We start from the raw sequence: 17570 nt of genomic DNA on the forward strand, positions 1-17570 counted from the left end.
CCCACGCTGTTGGCCTGATTGAAGCCATCCGTCAACTTCAATATTAGCTTCCCCGCTGCTGGACCAATGCACTGGCCCTGGCAATGTCTGACGGTTGTTATCAAGTTTCTCCGTTCGGGTTCGTCCGAAAATTGCAGCCGTGCCTCTTATTGCTTGTGGCTCGCCGAGGTTATATAGCACCTACACCCGCGCTTCATATCAATTAACTTTCAATGCGCTCAGTGGCACCCATTTCCATTTATCAATATTTGAATCTTAACTATCAACTTTTCATGCACCATGAAGACAACCGCGAGTCTGTGGGTACCTTGGCTGCTGCCCTTCCAACTCATAACCTTGGGCTTGTGTCATCCATCCGCACGACACCCTCTCGGCGCGACGCTTCAAGGTCGCGGACTGGAATTCGACGACGAGTTTCCCGAGTACGTCTACCGCGGTGAGGTGGGCAGGTCGCCAACAGATGTCAAGAAGGAGGGCGGCTTCTATTCGCGAGGATTGCAAAAACAACAGGCCGGCCAGACGTTCTCCGTGCTCGAGGCCAACGAGGGCAGCAGCCTCTTCCGCCATGCCGCGGGTGACACGGATCAATACACGCGATACGTATCGACAAGTGCCGATCCAGGCGTGGCGCTCACATTCGCCCTCGACGATGACAGACCAAAGGATACCGGTTACGTGTACAAGATCCACGCCGACAGAAGAATGATCGACGTAAATCGGTCTCTCGGCAAATTCTCGCCCTATCCCGCCCAGAAAGAGCATGCGGCGATCGGCTTCATCCCATTCGAGCAGGTTGTGGGTTGGTACCCGGTCACGTTTGAGAAAAACTTCGCAAACCCGGAGCTTGGCAAGAAAACCCAAAAAGAAATTCGCGAGGGGAAGCTCAAGAGCTTTAGGCGGAATTCTTCGTTTGACTTGACGAAATTCCAAGCACTGACAGGGTCCGGCGCCATACCGCAACTGGCAGGCTTCTCTCGGTGGTCCACGGCGTGGGAGGACAACACATGGAGGCTATTCAGGGATGAATCCGTCGAGAAGAACCTGGACGGCATGATTACTCTACTATGCTCCACGGGCAAGTCGCTAAAACGAAGTGAGGCTTGCAGGGAAAGGTTGGGTTTCATTGGCGGCCCATACCTTGTAGCGCCTCATCACGAGCACCGCAAGAAACCACACTTTACCGAAGACCCCGCGGATAGGGAAAGAGTTCCCGGAAGACCCGGTGGCCGAGACGGAGGCCAGCAATCCAAGTCCGTCTCTAGGGTCAGGACTAGCATACGGGTACACGCGAATGCTGCAACCATGCTAGGCTTCACCATCCTTGCGCCATACCTGCACGAAATCCTCGATTCTTTATCAAAATGGGACAATTTCATCGGACACGCCGTGAAATACGTCGATGATAGCATCAATCACCTGCAGACGAGCATTGGAGGACCGCCACGAACAGACATCAGTGGAAATGATAACCAGGCTTTCGTCATCAACTTCTTCAAGCGAGTTTTCGGAGCGTTGCAGAGCCTCATCCCAGGGGCTAGCGGAACAGACAACACGGAGCTGCTGTCGTACGGACAGAAACGGCTGCAGCGCGAGGTTGCTGTCAACGCCATTCTCCGTACCTGCGACTACGCGGACGCGGACCACCCGGACAACCAGAGCCTCAGCATTGAACTGGACAAAGAATGTGCTGCAATCCGCCAAAAGGTAAAGGAGATTGAGGACGAGCCTAACGTAGCGACCATGCGACACAAGTGCCATGTAAGTCAATCGAAAAGCACGCACTTCAATTTTGCTATTCCATGGCCCGACGCGTTGTGAATCGATACTGATTGGTAACACGACAGTGCCCAAAACATATTTACTCTCCCTCATGGTGCAACAAAATGTGCGATAAAGATGGGTACATTAGGGTCACGCGAGAAGACACTTGGTGACTGGAAGCGATGTCCATCAATGTCTGGTAAAAACGCTCTGGTCAATAAAGACAACCAGTCGGCTCAATACTCAACGCGGGACAGGAAGATTCAGCTATCTCATGGATTGAATCTTATGTTAGACGACAGCCTCACTTCTGAGGCGTAAATTACTTCATATAAGAAGAAAAAAAGAAATGCGAGAGAAACTGACATTGTAACTCTTAATTAGGTGCAGCTATAGTAGCTGCTTTGAAGATTGAGTGCCCAAACTTTTCTCGAATCGAGCGCAGTAAAAGTCCCGGAGCTCGCCGTCGGGCCAGATGAGGTGCATCTCGGCACCGAAATTGCACAACTTGACCGGCTCGTCCACCAGGCACGCCAGTTCATCACTCATCTTGGTGTGACACTTTGACAGTGCAGACGTTTCTGAGTCGTGACATGCATGTCTGGCCAAACATGAACTTGCGTAGTCGTTGTTGAGGCTTCTCTCTTCTGCGCACTATTGAAGATATGGATATTGATGGTAGTCAACACTCAGCAAAAGCGAGGACCCATCCTCTCCTGAGTCCATCCAGCGGTGCAAGCTTGGCCTCCGTGCTGCGGGCATATTACCGCGTAGGAGCCTGGGGTAAATGACTCGCTCCTACATGATTCCAGTGCCGTTACAACACCGTCTGCCGTCACCAGCAAGTCGTCGGCACTCCCCTGGCAGCGTCGACATTCTAGGTCGCGAAGGCAAGGAAGCTGCTCTTATATATGGCAACATGCAAAGTGTGCTATTATTCGAGGTAGCTCTCAAGCAGCCAGCTGCAAGACCGCCCAGGTAACATCCATACATTCGACTTTGGTAAAGGAGCTGCGTTCCACAATCGCAGCATTGTGCTTTACCATCTCAACGTACATGTCCAGCTTCTCCTTGGCTTCCGCCGAAAGGCTGTCCTCGGCCTCAAATGAGCTCTTGAACTTGTCAGAAACCACATATCGAGCCTCCCAATGCCCGTCCATCATGTCTGTTGGGGCCGCGACGTCGCCCTTGCTCGCCGTCCGCCAGCCCACCGCCTCGGCCATTTGCAAGATATCCGCAGCAGGGAAGGCGGCGCGGACATTGGCCTCGACCACCGACCACGGTCTCCCCGTGGGCTTTTGTGAATGCAGGAAGGCCTGCGTGCGGGCAGCGAGGCTGTGCGGCTCCTGCTGGACGTGTGTCGCCTCGCCCTTCCACTCTGCGAGGTAGATCTGGGGCACGCGGGCTTTGGCCAGCAGGGAGAATAGATGGCGTATGTCCTCAGCAGAGTCAAAGTACCACAGGCTGTGGCACAGGATCGCTGCGTCAAACGGCGCGGCGGCGGATGCACGAGAGTCATCGTGGGCGTCACCGGCCGGATTCAAGACCGCCTCGGCGTCCCCGCGTCTGAAGTCGATGCGAGACCCTAGAGCAGATTTCAGGATGCACTCCTGGGCTTGTCCGATGGTGAATGGCGAGCCGTAGTCTGGCGGCGCGACGTCGATGCCGGTGACGTGCCCGGTCGGGCCGAGGCTGGAAGCCATCACAAGGCTGCATTCTCCCTGGCCACAGCCAATGTCAAGAAGCCTTTTGGGCCCTTGTGCGACGCCCCAGGCCTTGGAGAGGGCCAGTCGGTGCACGAACTTGGCTACAGCGGCTTTGGACGGCTTGGCTGGGTAGCAGGACAGGAGCTCATCGAGCGTGGTTGGCTGTAAGTCGGCCATGGTTGCTTGTCAGACTTGTAGACGTGCTTGCGTGGAGTAGTATCTGCGCTATAGATTACCGGTCAAGATAAGTAGTTGCTTGGTGAGAATCAGGGCGGTGGTCGCACATGTATCGATCTTGTGCGAGTCTGAAGAAAGAACACCATGAGCCAGACGAGTTCATGATAGGCATGACCGCTGAGTGTATGAATGAGGGGTAGCACTCAGGATTCCGGTTAAGAACGTCTAGCAAGCTGCTAACTTACTTCAAGGAGCCCGGCGGCTTCCAAATTTGTCCATGGCCGCGCAAGCACTCCAATGATGGGATTGAAGAGATGCCGCCGAGGACGCCTGGGATAGCGTCCCGACCACACGCAACGTCAGCTTAGTGCGCAGGGGTACGAAAGCCTGCCTAGTCTAGCAATCTCTCTGTAAGTGATGCTGTCAGAGCACCATATCGTGCACCATCAGCGGGTGCTGAACCCGGCAAGGCGAAGGCCAACACCAATTCATCTACAACCCAACAAACAGGCTGTGTACCGTGATGGCCACATACGTACTTTGTGTTTCATGCCCATAGGCATAATCAGGTTCCCTCCTCCCTGTAGAATGCAATTTAGTCCATAGGTACTCCGTGTATGAGCTTCAGGATTAGTCCTGTCTGTAGGTGAGAAAGTGTGTCGATGTGCTGGTGCGTCGTCACACGGCATGAAGGGCCATCACTCATGGCTACCACTTTCTCCTCCTTTCCCGAATGCAATTATTGATACGTATTCTGAGAGCGAACGATTTCGGCCGCCTTGAGCTCGCATCATGTCTGCGGAACGGGGGTCCCCCGACTACGGTACCATACCAGATGCCTCGACGCCAAGCTCGTCTTCGGCTACATGTACTAGGTATGGAACGACGAGAGGACTATGACACGGAGCCCAGCGAGATGTCGCCACCCAGGACGAGATGGATGCCGATAGTCATCATACGGGTGATACTCAGCGTCGACGGCCTGAGCTTCGTAATGTGCCTCACGCCGCTGACCCAGCTGTTCGAAGACATGGCGTGTCGCAAGTACTACTCTGAGACGGACGGGACGCATGGGCGCAACGCCGTTTCCAGATAAACGCCATCCAGATGTTTGCGGAGCTCGTCGCCCCGTCCGTCTCAACCTTGATGATGCAATCCAGCATCTGGGCGCGAGAGAAGCGGCTTCTCTGGCTCTTGTGCTCTGCCAACATGGCCCTATTCCTCGCATCTGCGTCCTGGGCGGCGGCGACGTATCGACTTCGGGACAACCTCTTGCACAACCGCGACAACGAGCTGCTGTGGCTCATGGACTGGTACTGCAAGCCGGCAAAGAGCATCTACATACAGCGTTTTCTTGTGGCAAACGTGGGTTGTGTGCCTAGTTCTAACACGCAAGGGGGCGGTAATGCAGCACCGGTGCGCGACCAGACGCAAATCGACCTCATCGAGACACGGGTCAACGGGTCGCTCATCGATCTCGACCACTCGCTCTTCCGGGCGCCGCCATCGGCCGAGGTGGGCGCGGCGTGGGCGTCTTCGCACTCCATCAGCACCGAGGCCGTCATCCGCCTGTCTGGGCAAGGACCCGTCGACGACGGCGCGCTTCACGGCCGACTGGGGGGCTCGGCGACGAGGCACACGTGGCGGAACTAGACATCCTACACGTCATCCACTGCCTCGACGCGGTGTCCGGCGCGACGTGCACTGGCGGCACTACTTCGCCGCCGACGAGAAGCAGCGCCCCGACGGCGCCGCCGCGCTGCCGAAGCTGCACCGCGTGCACACGGACCACTGCATCTACGTGGTGTTGTAGGTGCGCTCATGTGCGGCGCCACGGCCGACGTGGTCACCATGTCGTGGGCCGAGGGCCAGCGGCATCCGTTCCCCGACTTTGGCGTCAACGAGAAGTGCCGCGACTTTGACGCCATCCTCGCGTGGCATGAGCGCACGAGGATCAGAGACATGGACAAGTACAAGGGGCTGACGGTGCCCGAGGGTCGGGAGGCGCGGCCCATGGTGTCCGAGTTTCACAGGCTGTTTGGAACGTATGAAGGCACGGTCGGTCGTGAGGACGAGTGAGAGGCGAGAATCACACGAGTCTTAAGTGTTTGCAATTAGTCTTTCCGTGAAACTGGCGGGCGACGTGTCGTCCGTGGTACAGCGTACCGAACTGTTCCGGAATTGCCGGGTGTCTATCGAGCCGTGCGTGTGTTTGATGATGGAAGTTGGAAAGGTCCTGGAAGTTGAGGGCAGATCGACGCCGGGCAGGGGTCGCAAGGCAGTGGATGTCATCAGGCTAAGTACTGGACGCTCAGGGCCCGGGGCAGTGACCTCACCACCTCGGGCCCGCCCCCGCCGAACGGCAAGCCGGGCTCCAATGCCGCTAAGTAAAATGTCCGCTGGAGCTGCTGGGGCACTGGGACCTGGCGTCGCACAACGTACATAGCTACTCGCCTACCGTACGCACATACAAACCCCACCAGGCGCCGTAACCTACGAAGTACGTGGCGTATCTTATCCATCCAGCGTTGCGGTGCTCGCTCCCGCATCATCGCCGAAAAGAAAGAAAAAGTGATTCGCCCGCCATGAGCGACTCCAAGATCCCGAGCGACCCCCCGCCCGAGTACTCGCCGGCCGCGGCCGAACACGCGGCGGCCGGTCCCAATGCCCGACCCGGCGCCCCCGTCCGGCGCCCGGTCCAGCCGCTCGACCTCCCCATCATCCGGCACCTCAACTCCAAGAGGGTCGTGCTCGCCTCGGCGTCGCCACGGCGCAAGGCGCTGCTACAGCAGGTGCGTACGTGCGTGCGCGCGGATAGACACACCCCAGGCGGACCGACCGACCGACTGGACACGATGTCCCCGTGACAATTTCTCCTGCTGCGCTGAAACTGGTGGTTCGCGGACTGACTGATGGGGGGGAAACCCACGCCCGGCCAGATGGGACTGACCAACCTCGAAATCACGCCGTCCGACAAGCCCGAAGACCTCGACAAGTCGGCGTACGGCCCGTGGGAGTACGTGGCCGAGACGGCGCGGCGCAAGTGCCTCGACGTGTACACAAAGTGCCTCGAGACGCAGCTGGCGTCCATCCCCGACCCGGATCTCGTCATCGCGGCCGACACCGTCATCGTGACGCGCGACGGGCGGATCCTCGAGAAGCCACGGAGCGAGGCGGAGCACATCAAGATGCTGCGGCACATGCGCGACACGGAGATGCACCGGGTGCTGACGGCGGTGACGGTGCTCGCGCCGCGCGAGGACGCGCGCCACCCGGGGTACAGCATCACGAGCCACACCGAGGAGACCAAGGTGTACTTTTGGGGCGAGGACGACGGGCTGCCCGACGACGTCATCGAGGCCTACGTCCGGACGCGCGAGGGCGTGGACAAGGCCGGGGGCTACGCCGTGCAGGGCATCGCCGGCATGCTGCTGGTCGAGAAGATTGACGGGAGCGTCGACAACGTCGTCGGCCTGCCGGTGAGGAGGTGCCTGTCCATGGCTGAAAAGGTCATTTTCCGGCAGGATGAGGACGAGGGCGACGAGGAGCAGTCGGGCGACGAGGATCTACTATGAGGAAGGGGGGGAGGGGAGATGGAGAGGCAGCGACGCCCGAACAGAACGGAAACAGGCGGGCGCGGGGAACTGCATCTCGGGGCAAAAGGGGGAGGACATGTGTTTTGTTGCTGGGCGACTTATATGTCGATGGCACGACCAGGACGCTGGAGCGGCGACACCAGCCAAGCTAGAAGGGCGTAGTAGACACGAATATGGGGAAACAACCAAAAAATAGACGAAAGCCAAAACAACCACCACTACTTCGTACGGAGGTTCTCTTGAAGTGGCAATGCATTTCCATGTCTGAGGACCAGACGTGACGCGGAGTCTCACGACGACAAGTCAGACCGACTGTCCGAACCAGCTTGAGGCGCGGGCCGGCCGAGGCAAGCCACCACACCTCACCGTACCTCGCGTGTGACGTCAAGGCGTTGTCGTCCCCTGTCAACAAGGGGACGGGGGGGGGAGGGGGGAGGGTCGATGTCGAACGCCCCTTCGATGCCTTGGTCGCAGCGCGAGGACAATGGGATGAAGCCACCCCTCAATGTCTAAGCTACTAAGTTGGTTAGTACGTAGCAGTAACGCAGACGAAGAAAAGGGGGCCCCCCCCCCCCCCCCTCGTCCTCCCCTTCCCCTCCCTAGCCCTCGGAGGGACCCCGAGGGAGCGGCGGCCGGGCTTAGACTACCGTCTCGGGGGACGGTGCCGAGGATACCCGCCGGACGGGGCAATGCTTGCCGGGTGTCAAGTCGGCGGCACTCAGCAGCAGCAATGCCAGCAGCAGTGCCAGCGATGAGAATGAGAAGCGAACAACGTCGTCGCTGTCGTCGGCGGCGCAGGAACAGCGGGAGTGGAGGGGCCTGTCGTGGCATGTGAAGAGCGGCATGTCGCGACTGGTTCGGCGCCTGCAGGAACGGCAGGGGGATGCCCCCCCTGTCCCCTGCACTGGGGTCAAGAATTGCTCGTGGTTGTGCTACAACGGAGTGTGCCTGTTTCGTACCGTGGCACATACGTACCTTACTTACCGTTGCGTGGCATGGCATGGCAGTGCCATAGTCTGGCGTGGAGAGCACGCGGACAGAGGCTACCTGTTACTACGCTGCCGGGTTCCGCTAGTAATAAGCGCCGTTGAGCGCTTCACCTGCTCTGGTGCCTCTACTACTACTAAGGTGCCCAATAATGAGGGCGGGACAGGTGCCGTTGGTTGAAATTCGATGCCCCCAGAGCGGAAGCCGGACGCCGGAGGTAAGGCCGTCATGCCGCCCCGTGGCCCGTTGGCGAACCTCCACTTGAGTCTGCTGTAGACTGGCAGCCCAGCCCAACTCAGTAAGAACGGGGGGGCCAGGGACATGGAGCCCGCAAGAAGCCAAAACACAACAAGGACGACGACGACGACGATGATGACAGTGTCGCTGGCCTCGGAAGGCCGGCTAACCCCAATGCAGGACACTGGCATCCATCCATCCTGGCATCCCGTCCCATCCATGCCACCAACCCAGCCTGCCTTGCCTTGTCGCACCACACCAGCAGCAGGCAGGCCTTGGAACGGGAACGGGGGATGCGCGCCCAGAATCCGGGGCAAGCGACGGAAGCGAAGCCGGCGCCCACTCACACACGCACACACACACACACACTCTCTCTCTCTCTCTCTCACACACCTTGGCTCTCACTCTGCCCTTTGCCTCTCCCGCGCGCCTGCGCCTGTGCCTGCGCAAGAGCGGATCCCTCCCTCCTTCCCTCCCCCCACGACAGTCCGCGTCCGGGCCTGCGCCCGTGCCCGTGCGTCCGTCCATCCGACCCCACGGCGCCCCAAAAGAAGTGAGCATGTGATCGGTAGGTGCGTCCATCACGAGCGTCCTCTTTTATTTTTTTTAATGTTTGACCAAACAACCGCCCGCCCTCTTCCGGTTCTTTAATTCCTTTTTTTCTTCTCTCTTTTCCCTCCTCCCTCATAAGGTCACCGCCCAGGTATTCCATCCTTCGTCATTGTAAAAAGTCTCGCGCCACCACCATTGTCGGGACACCGCCCGCCCACGGCCGACGACTAAATAACCCGCCTGTTTGCGCTTCCTCTCACACACTCGTCGTCGCGCGAACAAACAAACGAAAAAAAAATATGTCTTCCCCGAACAACACGTCCCTGTCGCCCGGCGGAGGCGGCGGCGCACCCGCCAACGCGGACGAGAAGCCGCGCCTGACGGAAGAGGAGAAGAAGCAGAACCACATCGCATCAGGTGCGCACGAGACCAACCAACAATATCATCATCATCACATCGTCATCTAACCCTCCCACCACCCACAACCACCACACAACCACCCTCCCCCTACCCCGTCACCCGTCCCTCCAAGCTAACCCATGGCGCCACGCACCCGCGCAAACACATATACAGAACAGAAGCGTCGCCAGGCAATTCGCGAGGGCTTCGACCGCCTGACCGAGCTCGTCCCCGGGCTCGAGGGCCAGGGCCGCTCCGAGGGCCTCGTCCTCAAGCGCACCGTCGAGTTCATGCGTCAGCAGATCGAGGAGCGTCGCGCCATGGTCGATCAGATCGAGCGCGCCGGCGGCCGCGTCGACGACGAGCTCAAGAAGTGAGTCTTATCGCCTATAACCCCCCCCCCCCCCTATCCTCTTTCCCCCACTGCAGGGATGCTCGCGTGGCCAGGGGCGCGCAGACAGGGGGCGCGCAAAACGCAGTATCGCATGGGCTAACTTGGCTTCTCTTTCTTCTCTCGTCTGCGTTAAAGGCCCTTGAATAACAGCCAGGGCAACTCTCGAGGAAAGGGGTGATTGTGGCCAACACCCGCCACGAGCATCGTCTCCCCCGCTCATCCCATATCCCACCTCCCTTCCCATCCCCACGACGCACACACGCCGACACGCGCGCACAATCGTATGGCGCCGAATAACGCCCGCGCGACATGCCCGCTCCTACGCGGCAGAGACCCGTTGCGACGCCGCCGTGCCCATCGGGGCGGAACCATATTCCGACGACATGCTGCTGAGCAGCCTAGCCCACCGTCCCGTCTCCGTCCCACCCGCGTCGGCATCACCTGACGCCAGGAGACGTGGGACGAAATTAATAACTTATTACTACGTTATGAGCCTGCCTACCCTTCGGTTCACTACCGCCAGCGAATGCGCCGGGCCAGGGGCCCCCACCGCACGAGGCACTGGCCAAGAGCGACCAGCGCCGCGACCAGTTCAACTCGGGCCATGATATATATAGAGTTCAGTACAATCAGCGTCGGAAGGGATCGTAAAGTGGGTATACAAAGGCTCAGTCCCCCCACAGGAGTAGTGTACGCTGCACAGCGTCTATGTAGGCTATTGGAATGAATTCACCATGGCGCGCAGCCTGTCGCGCATCTCTTCTGGGCTCATCCTTTCCTTGTTGAGACTGACCTGTCTATTCTTGACGTCTTGGTCGCCCACGACCAGGACCCGACCGTATCCGGCCGACATCGCATCGCGGATTTTGGACCCCAGCGACCGCGCCGTCGCATCAACGTCGACGGCCAGGCCCGTGTGATTTGCCAGGTCGTCGCGCGTCCCGTCGCTCTTGACCCCCACCAAGACGTCGCGAACCTCGTCGGCCCATTCCAAGACAGGCTCGGATGTGTTGACCGTCAGGATGATGGCCTGCCGCGGGTTGAGCCAAAATGGCCACTTGCCATTATACGACTCGATGAGCAGAGCCATCAGACGCTCGACAGAGCCGAGCACGGCGCGGTGGATCATGACGGGGCGCACGGGGCCGTACTCGGCCAGCAGGGTCGGGTCCTCGGTGGTCTCGCCGCGGGCCTCGTACTCGGGGGCCGGCGCCTGGTACTCGAGCTCGAAGCGCTTCGGCAGCTGGAAGTCGAGCTGGATCGTGGCCGTCTGGTGCTCCTTGCCGTCCGAGTCCTTGAGCACGATGTCGATCTTGGGGCCGTAGAAGGCGCCGTCGCCCTCGTTGATGCTCCAGTCCATGCCCGAGGCGTCGAGCGCCCGCTTCAGCCGGTCCTCTGCGCGGTTCCACTCCTCCTCCGTGCCGATGTAATGGTCCTTAGGCCGCGTAGACAAGGCTAGTCTGTAGCTGACGCCGAGGCGCAGTACGCCGTACACGACCTGGACAAAGTCGAGCGTCTTCTTGATCTCCTCCTCCACCTGGCTGGGCCGGCAAAAGATGTGGCCGTCGTCCTGGTGGAACCGGCGCACCCGCGTCAAGCCCGACAAGGCGCCGGAAATCTCGTTTCGGTGCAGGGGGCTGAAGTCGGCGTATCGCACGGGGAGGTCTCGGTAGCTGTGCAGCTTGGACTTGAAGATGAGGCAGTGGCCGGGGCAGTTCATCGGCTTGAGGCCGTACTCGTCGTCGTCGGCATCATCCTCTTGGGGTGCGTGCTCGCCGTCGCAGCACGCGCCCGCCTTCTTCGTATTCCCCGTGACCGAGTACATGTCGTCGGCGTAGTTGTCGAGGTGACCAGACTTTGCCCACAGCGCCTTCTTGTAGATGGTGGGCGTGATGACCTCCTGGAAGCCATAGCGGACGTACTGCTTGCGCAAAAAGTCGACGAGGCGGTTGAAGATGCGCGCGCCGTTGGGGAGGAAGATGGGCGACCCGGGGCTGTAGACCGAGGTCATGAAGAGCTCCTGCTGGATGCCCAGCTTGCGGTGGTCCGGGGGTTCGGCGGTCGCGGGCGCGGGCGCGGCGGGTTTCTTCTGCTGGGAGTAGCGGCGGCGGCGGGACAGGCACGTCGGGCACGTCCACGGCCTGCGAGGCAGGGCAGACAATGCTGCCCTGGCGGCGCGCGGGCGGAGCATGGCAATTGCGATGGCAATGGCGGTTGTTGTGGTGGTCGGTGGCAGGCGAAAAGTGAGGTGAGGTGGTGAATGACTCGCAAAATGCTGTCTGTCGGTGCCATGTGCCACGGATGGAATTGGATGGAGGTGGTTACCGCTTTTGGCACAGGGGCTTCTTGGGCAGGCAGGGGTGCGCAATACAGGGGTTCCAACGTTAGTGTCCGGCGCTCACAGTGGGGGTATCTTATTGCAGTACGTTACTAGGTAGGTACGAAGTACTAACCTTGCTGTACTTGATCCGCCTGCCCTCCTCAGCGCTTCAATACCTGTACCTTATTACCTCTATACATGAACCTCCTTAGCGCCCACGATGCCAGTTGCGGTTGCCCAGGCAGGCTGTCAGAGACCATCTCATTGACGGCACGCCATGTGCAGTTTCCATCTCGAGCATCCGGAAGGCTGGGCACGGGCGCCGTAGCTTGGCAAGCGCAGCCTTTACTACTAACACATTCATAGAATCCGATGATGGACACGTCCGGGCAGCACCATTCCCCAGACAGTCGTTTGGTACTAACAGTTAACTGCTCTCTCATCTCATCACCAGCGCTTTAGCCATCTAAAATACTCCAATTCTCGATATATCAGCATGGAGCAAGACCAAGACCACGACCATCAAGACCTCCTGCCAAACGGGAAAGACGAAGAAGACATGCTTCCGAACGGGCACCCCGACGAAGATGACTCGATTCCAAACGGGCAAGACGAACGCTCGCTTCCAAACGAGCAGGACGAAGAAGACTCGCTGCCAAATGAGCAAGACGATGAAGAGCCGCTTCTAAACGGGCAAGATGAAGAAGATTCGCTTCCCAACAGGCAAGACAATGAAGACTCGCTTCTGGAGGCGCAAGACGAGGAAGTCACGCTGCCATATCAGCAAGCCGAACAAGACCCCCTCCCATACGTCTCACCAGGCGCGGCGCAGTCCGTCGAAGCTCGCGAACTGACAGACTGGTGCCTCAGGCTTGCCAAGCAAGAATTTCCTGAATTCGACGAGATGCTACGCCTTCTAGGACCACCACGCCAGCGTCTTGTCGAGCTCAGGCTCATGGAGGACGACGAGCCTCCGCAGCTGGAAATCCCGGGTCATCTCAACAGAGCCTTGGCTGTGTTCATCTACGTACATGGCTGCCCGTCAACGCAAGGCTGCATGGAATGCCACCTCGGCAAGGGAGTCTTCCTGGGATGTTACAAGTTGACGCACATTTCACCATTATGCGCCAACTGCATGTACGAGTCGCAGCATTGACTTTGTACGGCTGGCTGTACGCCATGTCTTTCACGATGTGGAATAGCTTACCGACTGCCCTCGCAGCGGTCTCGATCCAGAGCGCGAGCTGCTAAAGTACCAAAGTTGCATGTATGACAGCAGCAGGACAGTTTGGGGGGTGAGGCTGTCGAACGCGTGGGGAAAGAAGAGCCCATGCCATGGTTCGAGACGGGCCCAGCGAAAGGGTCGCACCGATTCAATGTTGCTAGACTGGGCGTGAGGCCATTGAATATACCGTCTGTTGTCAGCGCAAACATACTTCTTACCCACACGCTAAGTTGTTATAAGAAGGCGAGCCAACGAAGAGGCTGCATGGCTACTTGTATCCTCGCCGCGTGCGGTGTACAGACTAAGACGGGGATTCCATGTTAGGGAGCACGGCTATCGGAGTAGGCAGCCAGGAGTCTTGGAGACGTCAATAGTGAATGCAATGGCAAGAAATGACTTGCAGAATGAAGAGGTCCGAATGAATTACCCCGAGTATTATTATTACATTATTATTACACTACGCGCCTCGTATTCAAAGCTCGCCGTTGCTCGCCCTACTACTAATAACTGAGCCCCCCCGCCTCCACTTACACTCGACAAGTCTCGCTCTCAACTTGACCAAAAAGCCAAACCCCACCTCCAATTTTCCAGGCGCCGCTTCAGCTCTCACCTTCGGCCCCTCAACTCCCTTCCCTCCCACCCCGCCACCGAACGCGATATCCCGATCCCCCGAATCCGTCGCGCCGCGCAATCCAGGGCGAGACGTTTGTCGATTGTCCCAACCCCCACCCCCAAGGCCGCGAGACGGCCGCGCCAAGTCGTCGCCATGAGCTTCGCCATCGAGGTGCCGGGCGAGACGAACCCGCTGAGCTTCCAGGCGCTCTGCCGCGCCCTCGGGTCCGCCACCTCGCCCGACTTTGCTCAGCGGCAGGCCGCCGGCCAGCAGCTCGCCTCGTGGGAGCAGCACCCGGGCTACTACTCGACCTTGCAGGTATGCCTCGCGCCTCCCGATCGCGACAAGCTCCGACCTACGGCTCCGGTCGAGTGGCGGAGAGAGCGGGCGGACTCTGACTGACCCAAACCTGCTCTAGGCCGTCTACCTCGACAAGTCCATGCCCACGACCATCCGTTTCCTCGCCGTCATCCAGCTCAAGAATGGCATCGACAAGTACTGGCGCCTCTACGCGCAGGTCAAGAACGGTATCAAGCCCGACGAGAAGAACCTGATCCGCTCCAAGCTGTTCCAGGGCACGCTCGACGAGGAGGAAAAGAACCTGGCCCTGCTCAACGCGCTGGTCGTGGCCAAGGTCGTGAGGATCGACTATCCCGCCGACTGGCCCGACGCCTTGCCCAACATCATCGCCCTGCTGCGTTCGTCCAAGGACAACAACCCGCGCCAGCTGTACGGCGCTCTCCAGATTCTCCTCCGCGTCGTCAAGGAGCTCGGAACCGCCCGTTTAAGAAAGTCGCAGACGGCGCTGCAATCCGTCACGCCGGAAATCGTCTACGTCCTCGGCGAGATCTACTCGGAAAAGTCGTCGGCATGGGCCTCATACCTGGGCAGCGGCCAAGGTGCCGAAGACGATGTAAGCCTCGCCATGCACAGCAGCCTCCTCGCACTCAAGGTCCTGCGACGCCTCATCGTCTTGGGCTACGAGCGGCCACACACCGACAAGTCGGTCGAGCAGCTTTGGACCTTGTCCCAGAATCAGTTCGGCCAGCTCCTCAACGTTGTCGACCGCGAGTCCAAGAACCCGTCTGCCGTCCAAGACCTCATCGGGAAGCATCTGATGCAGTTCACGAAGCTGCACATCGATGTAGCTGAGCAACAGCCGGCGAGCTTCTCGATGCTCCCTGATTCGTTGTCGCTCGTCCACGCCTACTGGGACCTCGTCTCCAAGTTTGCCGAAGTGTTTGACAAGTCCGGCGGCATCAGGCAAGGTTCAGGTGATGCCGCAAAGGCCAAGGTTGAGGGTCCTCTCCAGGAACGGTTAGCGTTGAGAGGTCTGCTACTCCTCCGAGCCTGCGTGAGAATCGCCTTTCAGCCCGTGCAGACCTTCAAGTACCGGACGCCAGAGACCAAGGCGGAGCAGGAGCAAGCCAAGGCCATGATCAAGACGGAGCTTCTCAAGGACGACTTTGTCATCCCAATCGCCAATGCCATCATTACCCATCTTTTCGTGTTCCGTAGGTCGGACCTCGAAGCCTGGGAGGAGGACCCCGAGGACTGGGAACAGCAAGAGCAGAGCGAGGGAAATGCGTATCAGTGGGAGGTGCGGCCGTGCGCCGAGAGGCTCTTCTTGGACCTTCTCACCAACTTCAAGCAGCTCATCGTGCCCCCTCTACTGTCGTACTTCCAGACGGCTCAGTCGCCTCAGGCAGACATAGCAACGAAGGAGGCAGTGTACACGGCCATGGGCTTGGCTGCTGCCCATGTCTGTAACGACTTTGACTTTGACTCCGTATTGAAATCCACCATCGTCAACGATGCGCAGCAGCAAGGCGGCCTCCACAAGGTGCTTCGCCGGCGGATCGCCATCCTCATCAGCCAGTGGGCACCGGTCAAGCTTTCAGATGACAGTCGGCCCGTGGTATATCAGATCTATCAGCACTTCCTCAACCCCAACGACGAGACCAATGACCTCGTCGTCAGAATTACGGCGGCCAGACAGCTACGATGGATCGCCGACGAACTAGGCTTCAGCACCGAAGCATTCCTACCTTACACCTCGGATGTGCTCACACAGCTTATCCAGCTAACGCAGAGCGTCGACGTGGACGAAACAAAGCTCGCCATTCTCGAGTCGATCAGGATCCTGGTCACCAGGATGGAAGAGCAGGTCTCGCAGTTTGGAGATCAGCTCATGGCAGCCCTCCCCAGTGTCTGGGAGGGCTCTGGGGCGGAAGAATACATGATCAAGCAGGCCGTCATTGCGATTTTCGCCGCCCTCGTCATGAGCATGGGAAGCAACTCTCAGCGATACCAAAACTTGATGATCCCGTTATTGTCCGAGGCTGCGCGACCAGGCTCGGACCTGCACGTGCATCTCATCGACGAGTCGCTCGAGCTGTGGAACTCGATCCTCATGCAGAGCCACGCACCGCTTGCTCCCGAGGTCATCAACCTCGCCGAGATGGCGCTGCCGCTGCTGGAGTATCAGTCCGATACCGCATGCCAAGCGCTCACCGCCGTCGAGTCCTACCTGCTACTCGCGCCAAGCGCGATGCTCGAAGATCGACTGCGCCGGCCGACCCTCACCGCCCTGGCAGGAACGCTAGACTCTAAGAGCCGTGAGATGGTGCGCGTCGGCACGGTGTGTGTCGAATACCTGATCCGCTCGGCCGCCGAGCTGGGAGGCTCAAGCGGCGTCTCCGTCATCATTCAAGACATGATCGAGACGGGCTTCATGAGTAAGATTATGACCAACCTGCGGGATGCCTGGGAGGCACACCAAACGACTGGTCCCAACCGGAGAGTCAGCAAGCTCAACACCGTCACCGAAGGAGATTACTTTGCGATACTCGGGCGGCTAGCCCTTGCCGAGCCCAACCTGTTTGTGCAGATGCTCACCACGTTTGGCAGCGTCGACCAGGTCTGGGCGTGGCTCTCGTCGGAGTGGTTCTCCCACCTGCTCGGCATGGATCACCTTGAACGGCAGAAGCTGTACCTTCTCGGGCTGACGCGACTCCTCGAGGTGCAGTCCCCGATGCACGAGCTGGTCCTCAGCAAGCTCCAAGACTACTTCGACATGTGGACCAACATCATCATGGAGCTGCAGGACGGCGTGGTCAACAATACGGACACGCTCATCACCGGGGAGCTGGAGGCGACCGAGTACGACACGCCAAAGACGGACGCCGAGCGGCGCATGATGAGCAAGGATCCCGTCCACTCGGTGCACGCGTTTGGCTTCGTCGCGCCGCGGCTGCAGGAGCTGGTGGCGCGAGCAGGGGGCGAGGCGGCGTTCGAGGAGACGTGGGCAGCCAACGTGGACAAGGACGTGCTGGCAAGGTTTCAGGAGATTGCCCGGGCGATGCAGCATCAGCAGCAGTAGCAGCAGCAGCAGTGAAAAGGACAAGGAGAAGGAATCGGGTGGGCTTGTACACGACGTGACGAACCACAGCATGACGGATGGCATTAGATAATGATATACCTGCGCGCTCTTGAGCGCGATACAATTTTTGCCGTTGAAAACGTACCACGACTGCCGTCCAGCACGTGTGACTCCGGATCTTGCCCTGCCCATGCTTCCAGTCGATGACGGATTTTCTCTCG

The 17570-nt window shown here is 59.2% G+C and overlaps 9 protein-coding genes across 11 annotated transcripts; 7 read left to right on the forward strand and 2 right to left on the reverse strand.

The window, feature by feature from the left end:
* Positions 1 to 279: 279 nt before the first annotated feature.
* JDV02_009179 (uncharacterized protein) lies at positions 280 to 1818 on the forward strand (the record flags this gene model as incomplete). The annotated part of the gene is made up of 1 exon (XM_047990825.1): positions 280 to 1818. One exon carries the CDS (start codon positions 280 to 282, stop codon positions 1816 to 1818), a length of 1539 nt encoding a protein of 512 aa, XP_047846834.1.
* An 853-nt stretch (positions 1819 to 2671) lies between these two features.
* On the reverse strand, positions 2672 to 3840 carry JDV02_009180 (uncharacterized protein). Of its 2 annotated transcripts, XM_047990827.1 has the most exons (2): positions 3704 to 3840; positions 2672 to 3629 (listed from the first exon to the last, which is right to left on the reverse strand). In XM_047990827.1, exon 2 carries the CDS (start codon positions 3462 to 3464, stop codon positions 2712 to 2714), a length of 753 nt encoding a protein of 250 aa, XP_047846836.1. In that variant the 5' UTR covers positions 3465 to 3629; positions 3704 to 3840; the 3' UTR covers positions 2672 to 2711. The 2 variants fall into 2 exon arrangements, with proteins under 2 accessions (XP_047846836.1, XP_047846835.1); XM_047990826.1 differs by having other exon boundaries at positions 2672 to 3840.
* A 911-nt stretch (positions 3841 to 4751) lies between these two features.
* On the forward strand, positions 4752 to 5297 carry JDV02_009181 (uncharacterized protein; the record flags this gene model as incomplete). Its single annotated transcript, XM_047990828.1, has 1 exon — positions 4752 to 5297. The coding sequence occupies one exon, from the start codon at positions 4752 to 4754 to the stop codon at positions 5295 to 5297; it is 546 nt and encodes a 181-aa protein (XP_047846837.1).
* Positions 5298 to 5465: 168 nt separating this feature from the next.
* Positions 5466 to 5723, forward strand: JDV02_009182 (uncharacterized protein; the record flags this gene model as incomplete). Its single annotated transcript, XM_047990829.1, has 1 exon — positions 5466 to 5723. The coding sequence occupies one exon, from the start codon at positions 5466 to 5468 to the stop codon at positions 5721 to 5723; it is 258 nt and encodes an 85-aa protein (XP_047846838.1).
* Positions 5724 to 6182: 459 nt separating this feature from the next.
* JDV02_009183 (uncharacterized protein) lies at positions 6183 to 7489 on the forward strand. Of its 2 annotated transcripts, XM_047990830.1 has the most exons (2): positions 6183 to 6436; positions 6584 to 7489. In XM_047990830.1, the coding sequence occupies exons 1-2, from the start codon at positions 6230 to 6232 to the stop codon at positions 7217 to 7219; spliced, it is 843 nt and encodes a 280-aa protein (XP_047846839.1). In that variant the 5' UTR covers positions 6183 to 6229; the 3' UTR covers positions 7220 to 7489. The 2 variants fall into 2 exon arrangements, with proteins under 2 accessions (XP_047846839.1, XP_047846840.1); XM_047990831.1 differs by having other exon boundaries at positions 6183 to 7489.
* A 1159-nt stretch (positions 7490 to 8648) lies between these two features.
* INO4 (Transcription factor) lies at positions 8649 to 10559 on the forward strand. The gene is made up of 4 exons (XM_047990832.1): positions 8649 to 9036; positions 9168 to 9433; positions 9590 to 9788; positions 9945 to 10559. Exons 1-4 carry the CDS (start codon positions 8684 to 8686, stop codon positions 9985 to 9987), a joined length of 861 nt encoding a protein of 286 aa, XP_047846841.1. The 5' UTR covers positions 8649 to 8683; the 3' UTR covers positions 9988 to 10559.
* Positions 10044 to 12095, reverse strand: MST1 (Threonine--tRNA ligase). The gene has a single exon (XM_047990833.1). The coding sequence runs from the start codon at positions 11998 to 12000 to the stop codon at positions 10525 to 10527; it is 1476 nt and encodes a 491-aa protein (XP_047846842.1). The 5' UTR covers positions 12001 to 12095; the 3' UTR covers positions 10044 to 10524.
* Positions 12096 to 12301: 206 nt separating this feature from the next.
* On the forward strand, positions 12302 to 13492 carry JDV02_009186 (uncharacterized protein). Its single transcript, XM_047990834.1, has one exon. It carries the CDS (start codon positions 12626 to 12628, stop codon positions 13283 to 13285), a length of 660 nt encoding a protein of 219 aa, XP_047846843.1. The 5' UTR covers positions 12302 to 12625; the 3' UTR covers positions 13286 to 13492.
* A 476-nt stretch (positions 13493 to 13968) lies between these two features.
* JDV02_009187 (uncharacterized protein) lies at positions 13969 to 17455 on the forward strand. Its single transcript, XM_047990835.1, has 2 exons — positions 13969 to 14285; positions 14386 to 17455. Exons 1-2 carry the CDS (start codon positions 14121 to 14123, stop codon positions 17347 to 17349), a joined length of 3129 nt encoding a protein of 1042 aa, XP_047846844.1. The 5' UTR covers positions 13969 to 14120; the 3' UTR covers positions 17350 to 17455.
* Positions 17456 to 17570: the final 115 nt, after the last annotated feature.

Source organism: Purpureocillium takamizusanense, chromosome 9, assembly GCF_022605165.1.
Source record: "Purpureocillium takamizusanense chromosome 9, complete sequence".
Taxonomy (NCBI): Eukaryota; Fungi; Ascomycota; class Sordariomycetes; order Hypocreales; family Ophiocordycipitaceae; genus Purpureocillium; species Purpureocillium takamizusanense.

Bases quoted from the DNA above. Each gene is read 5' to 3' on its own strand.
- JDV02_009180 (XM_047990826.1), bottom strand. From the start codon at position 3,644: ATGGCCGACTTACAGCCAACCACGCTCGATGAGCTCCTGTCCTGCTAC.
- JDV02_009183 (XM_047990830.1), top strand. From the start codon at position 6,230: ATGAGCGACTCCAAGATCCCGAGCGACCCCCCGCCCGAGTACTCGCCG. The intron at 6,437-6,583 runs GTGCGTACGTGC...ACGCCCGGCCAG, and splicing joins GCAAGGCGCTGCTACAGCAG to ATGGGACTGACCAACCTCGA.
- INO4 (XM_047990832.1), top strand. From the start codon at position 8,684: ATGCCACCAACCCAGCCTGCCTTGCCTTGTCGCACCACACCAGCAGCA. The intron at 9,037-9,167 runs GTGCGTCCATCA...GTCACCGCCCAG, and splicing joins AGTGAGCATGTGATCGGTAG to GTATTCCATCCTTCGTCATT. The intron at 9,789-9,944 runs GTGAGTCTTATC...TCTGCGTTAAAG, and splicing joins GTCGACGACGAGCTCAAGAA to GCCCTTGAATAACAGCCAGG.
- MST1 (XM_047990833.1), bottom strand. From the start codon at position 12,000: ATGCTCCGCCCGCGCGCCGCCAGGGCAGCATTGTCTGCCCTGCCTCGC.
- JDV02_009186 (XM_047990834.1), top strand. From the start codon at position 12,626: ATGGAGCAAGACCAAGACCACGACCATCAAGACCTCCTGCCAAACGGG.
- JDV02_009187 (XM_047990835.1), top strand. From the start codon at position 14,121: ATGAGCTTCGCCATCGAGGTGCCGGGCGAGACGAACCCGCTGAGCTTC. The intron at 14,286-14,385 runs GTATGCCTCGCG...AACCTGCTCTAG, and splicing joins GCTACTACTCGACCTTGCAG to GCCGTCTACCTCGACAAGTC.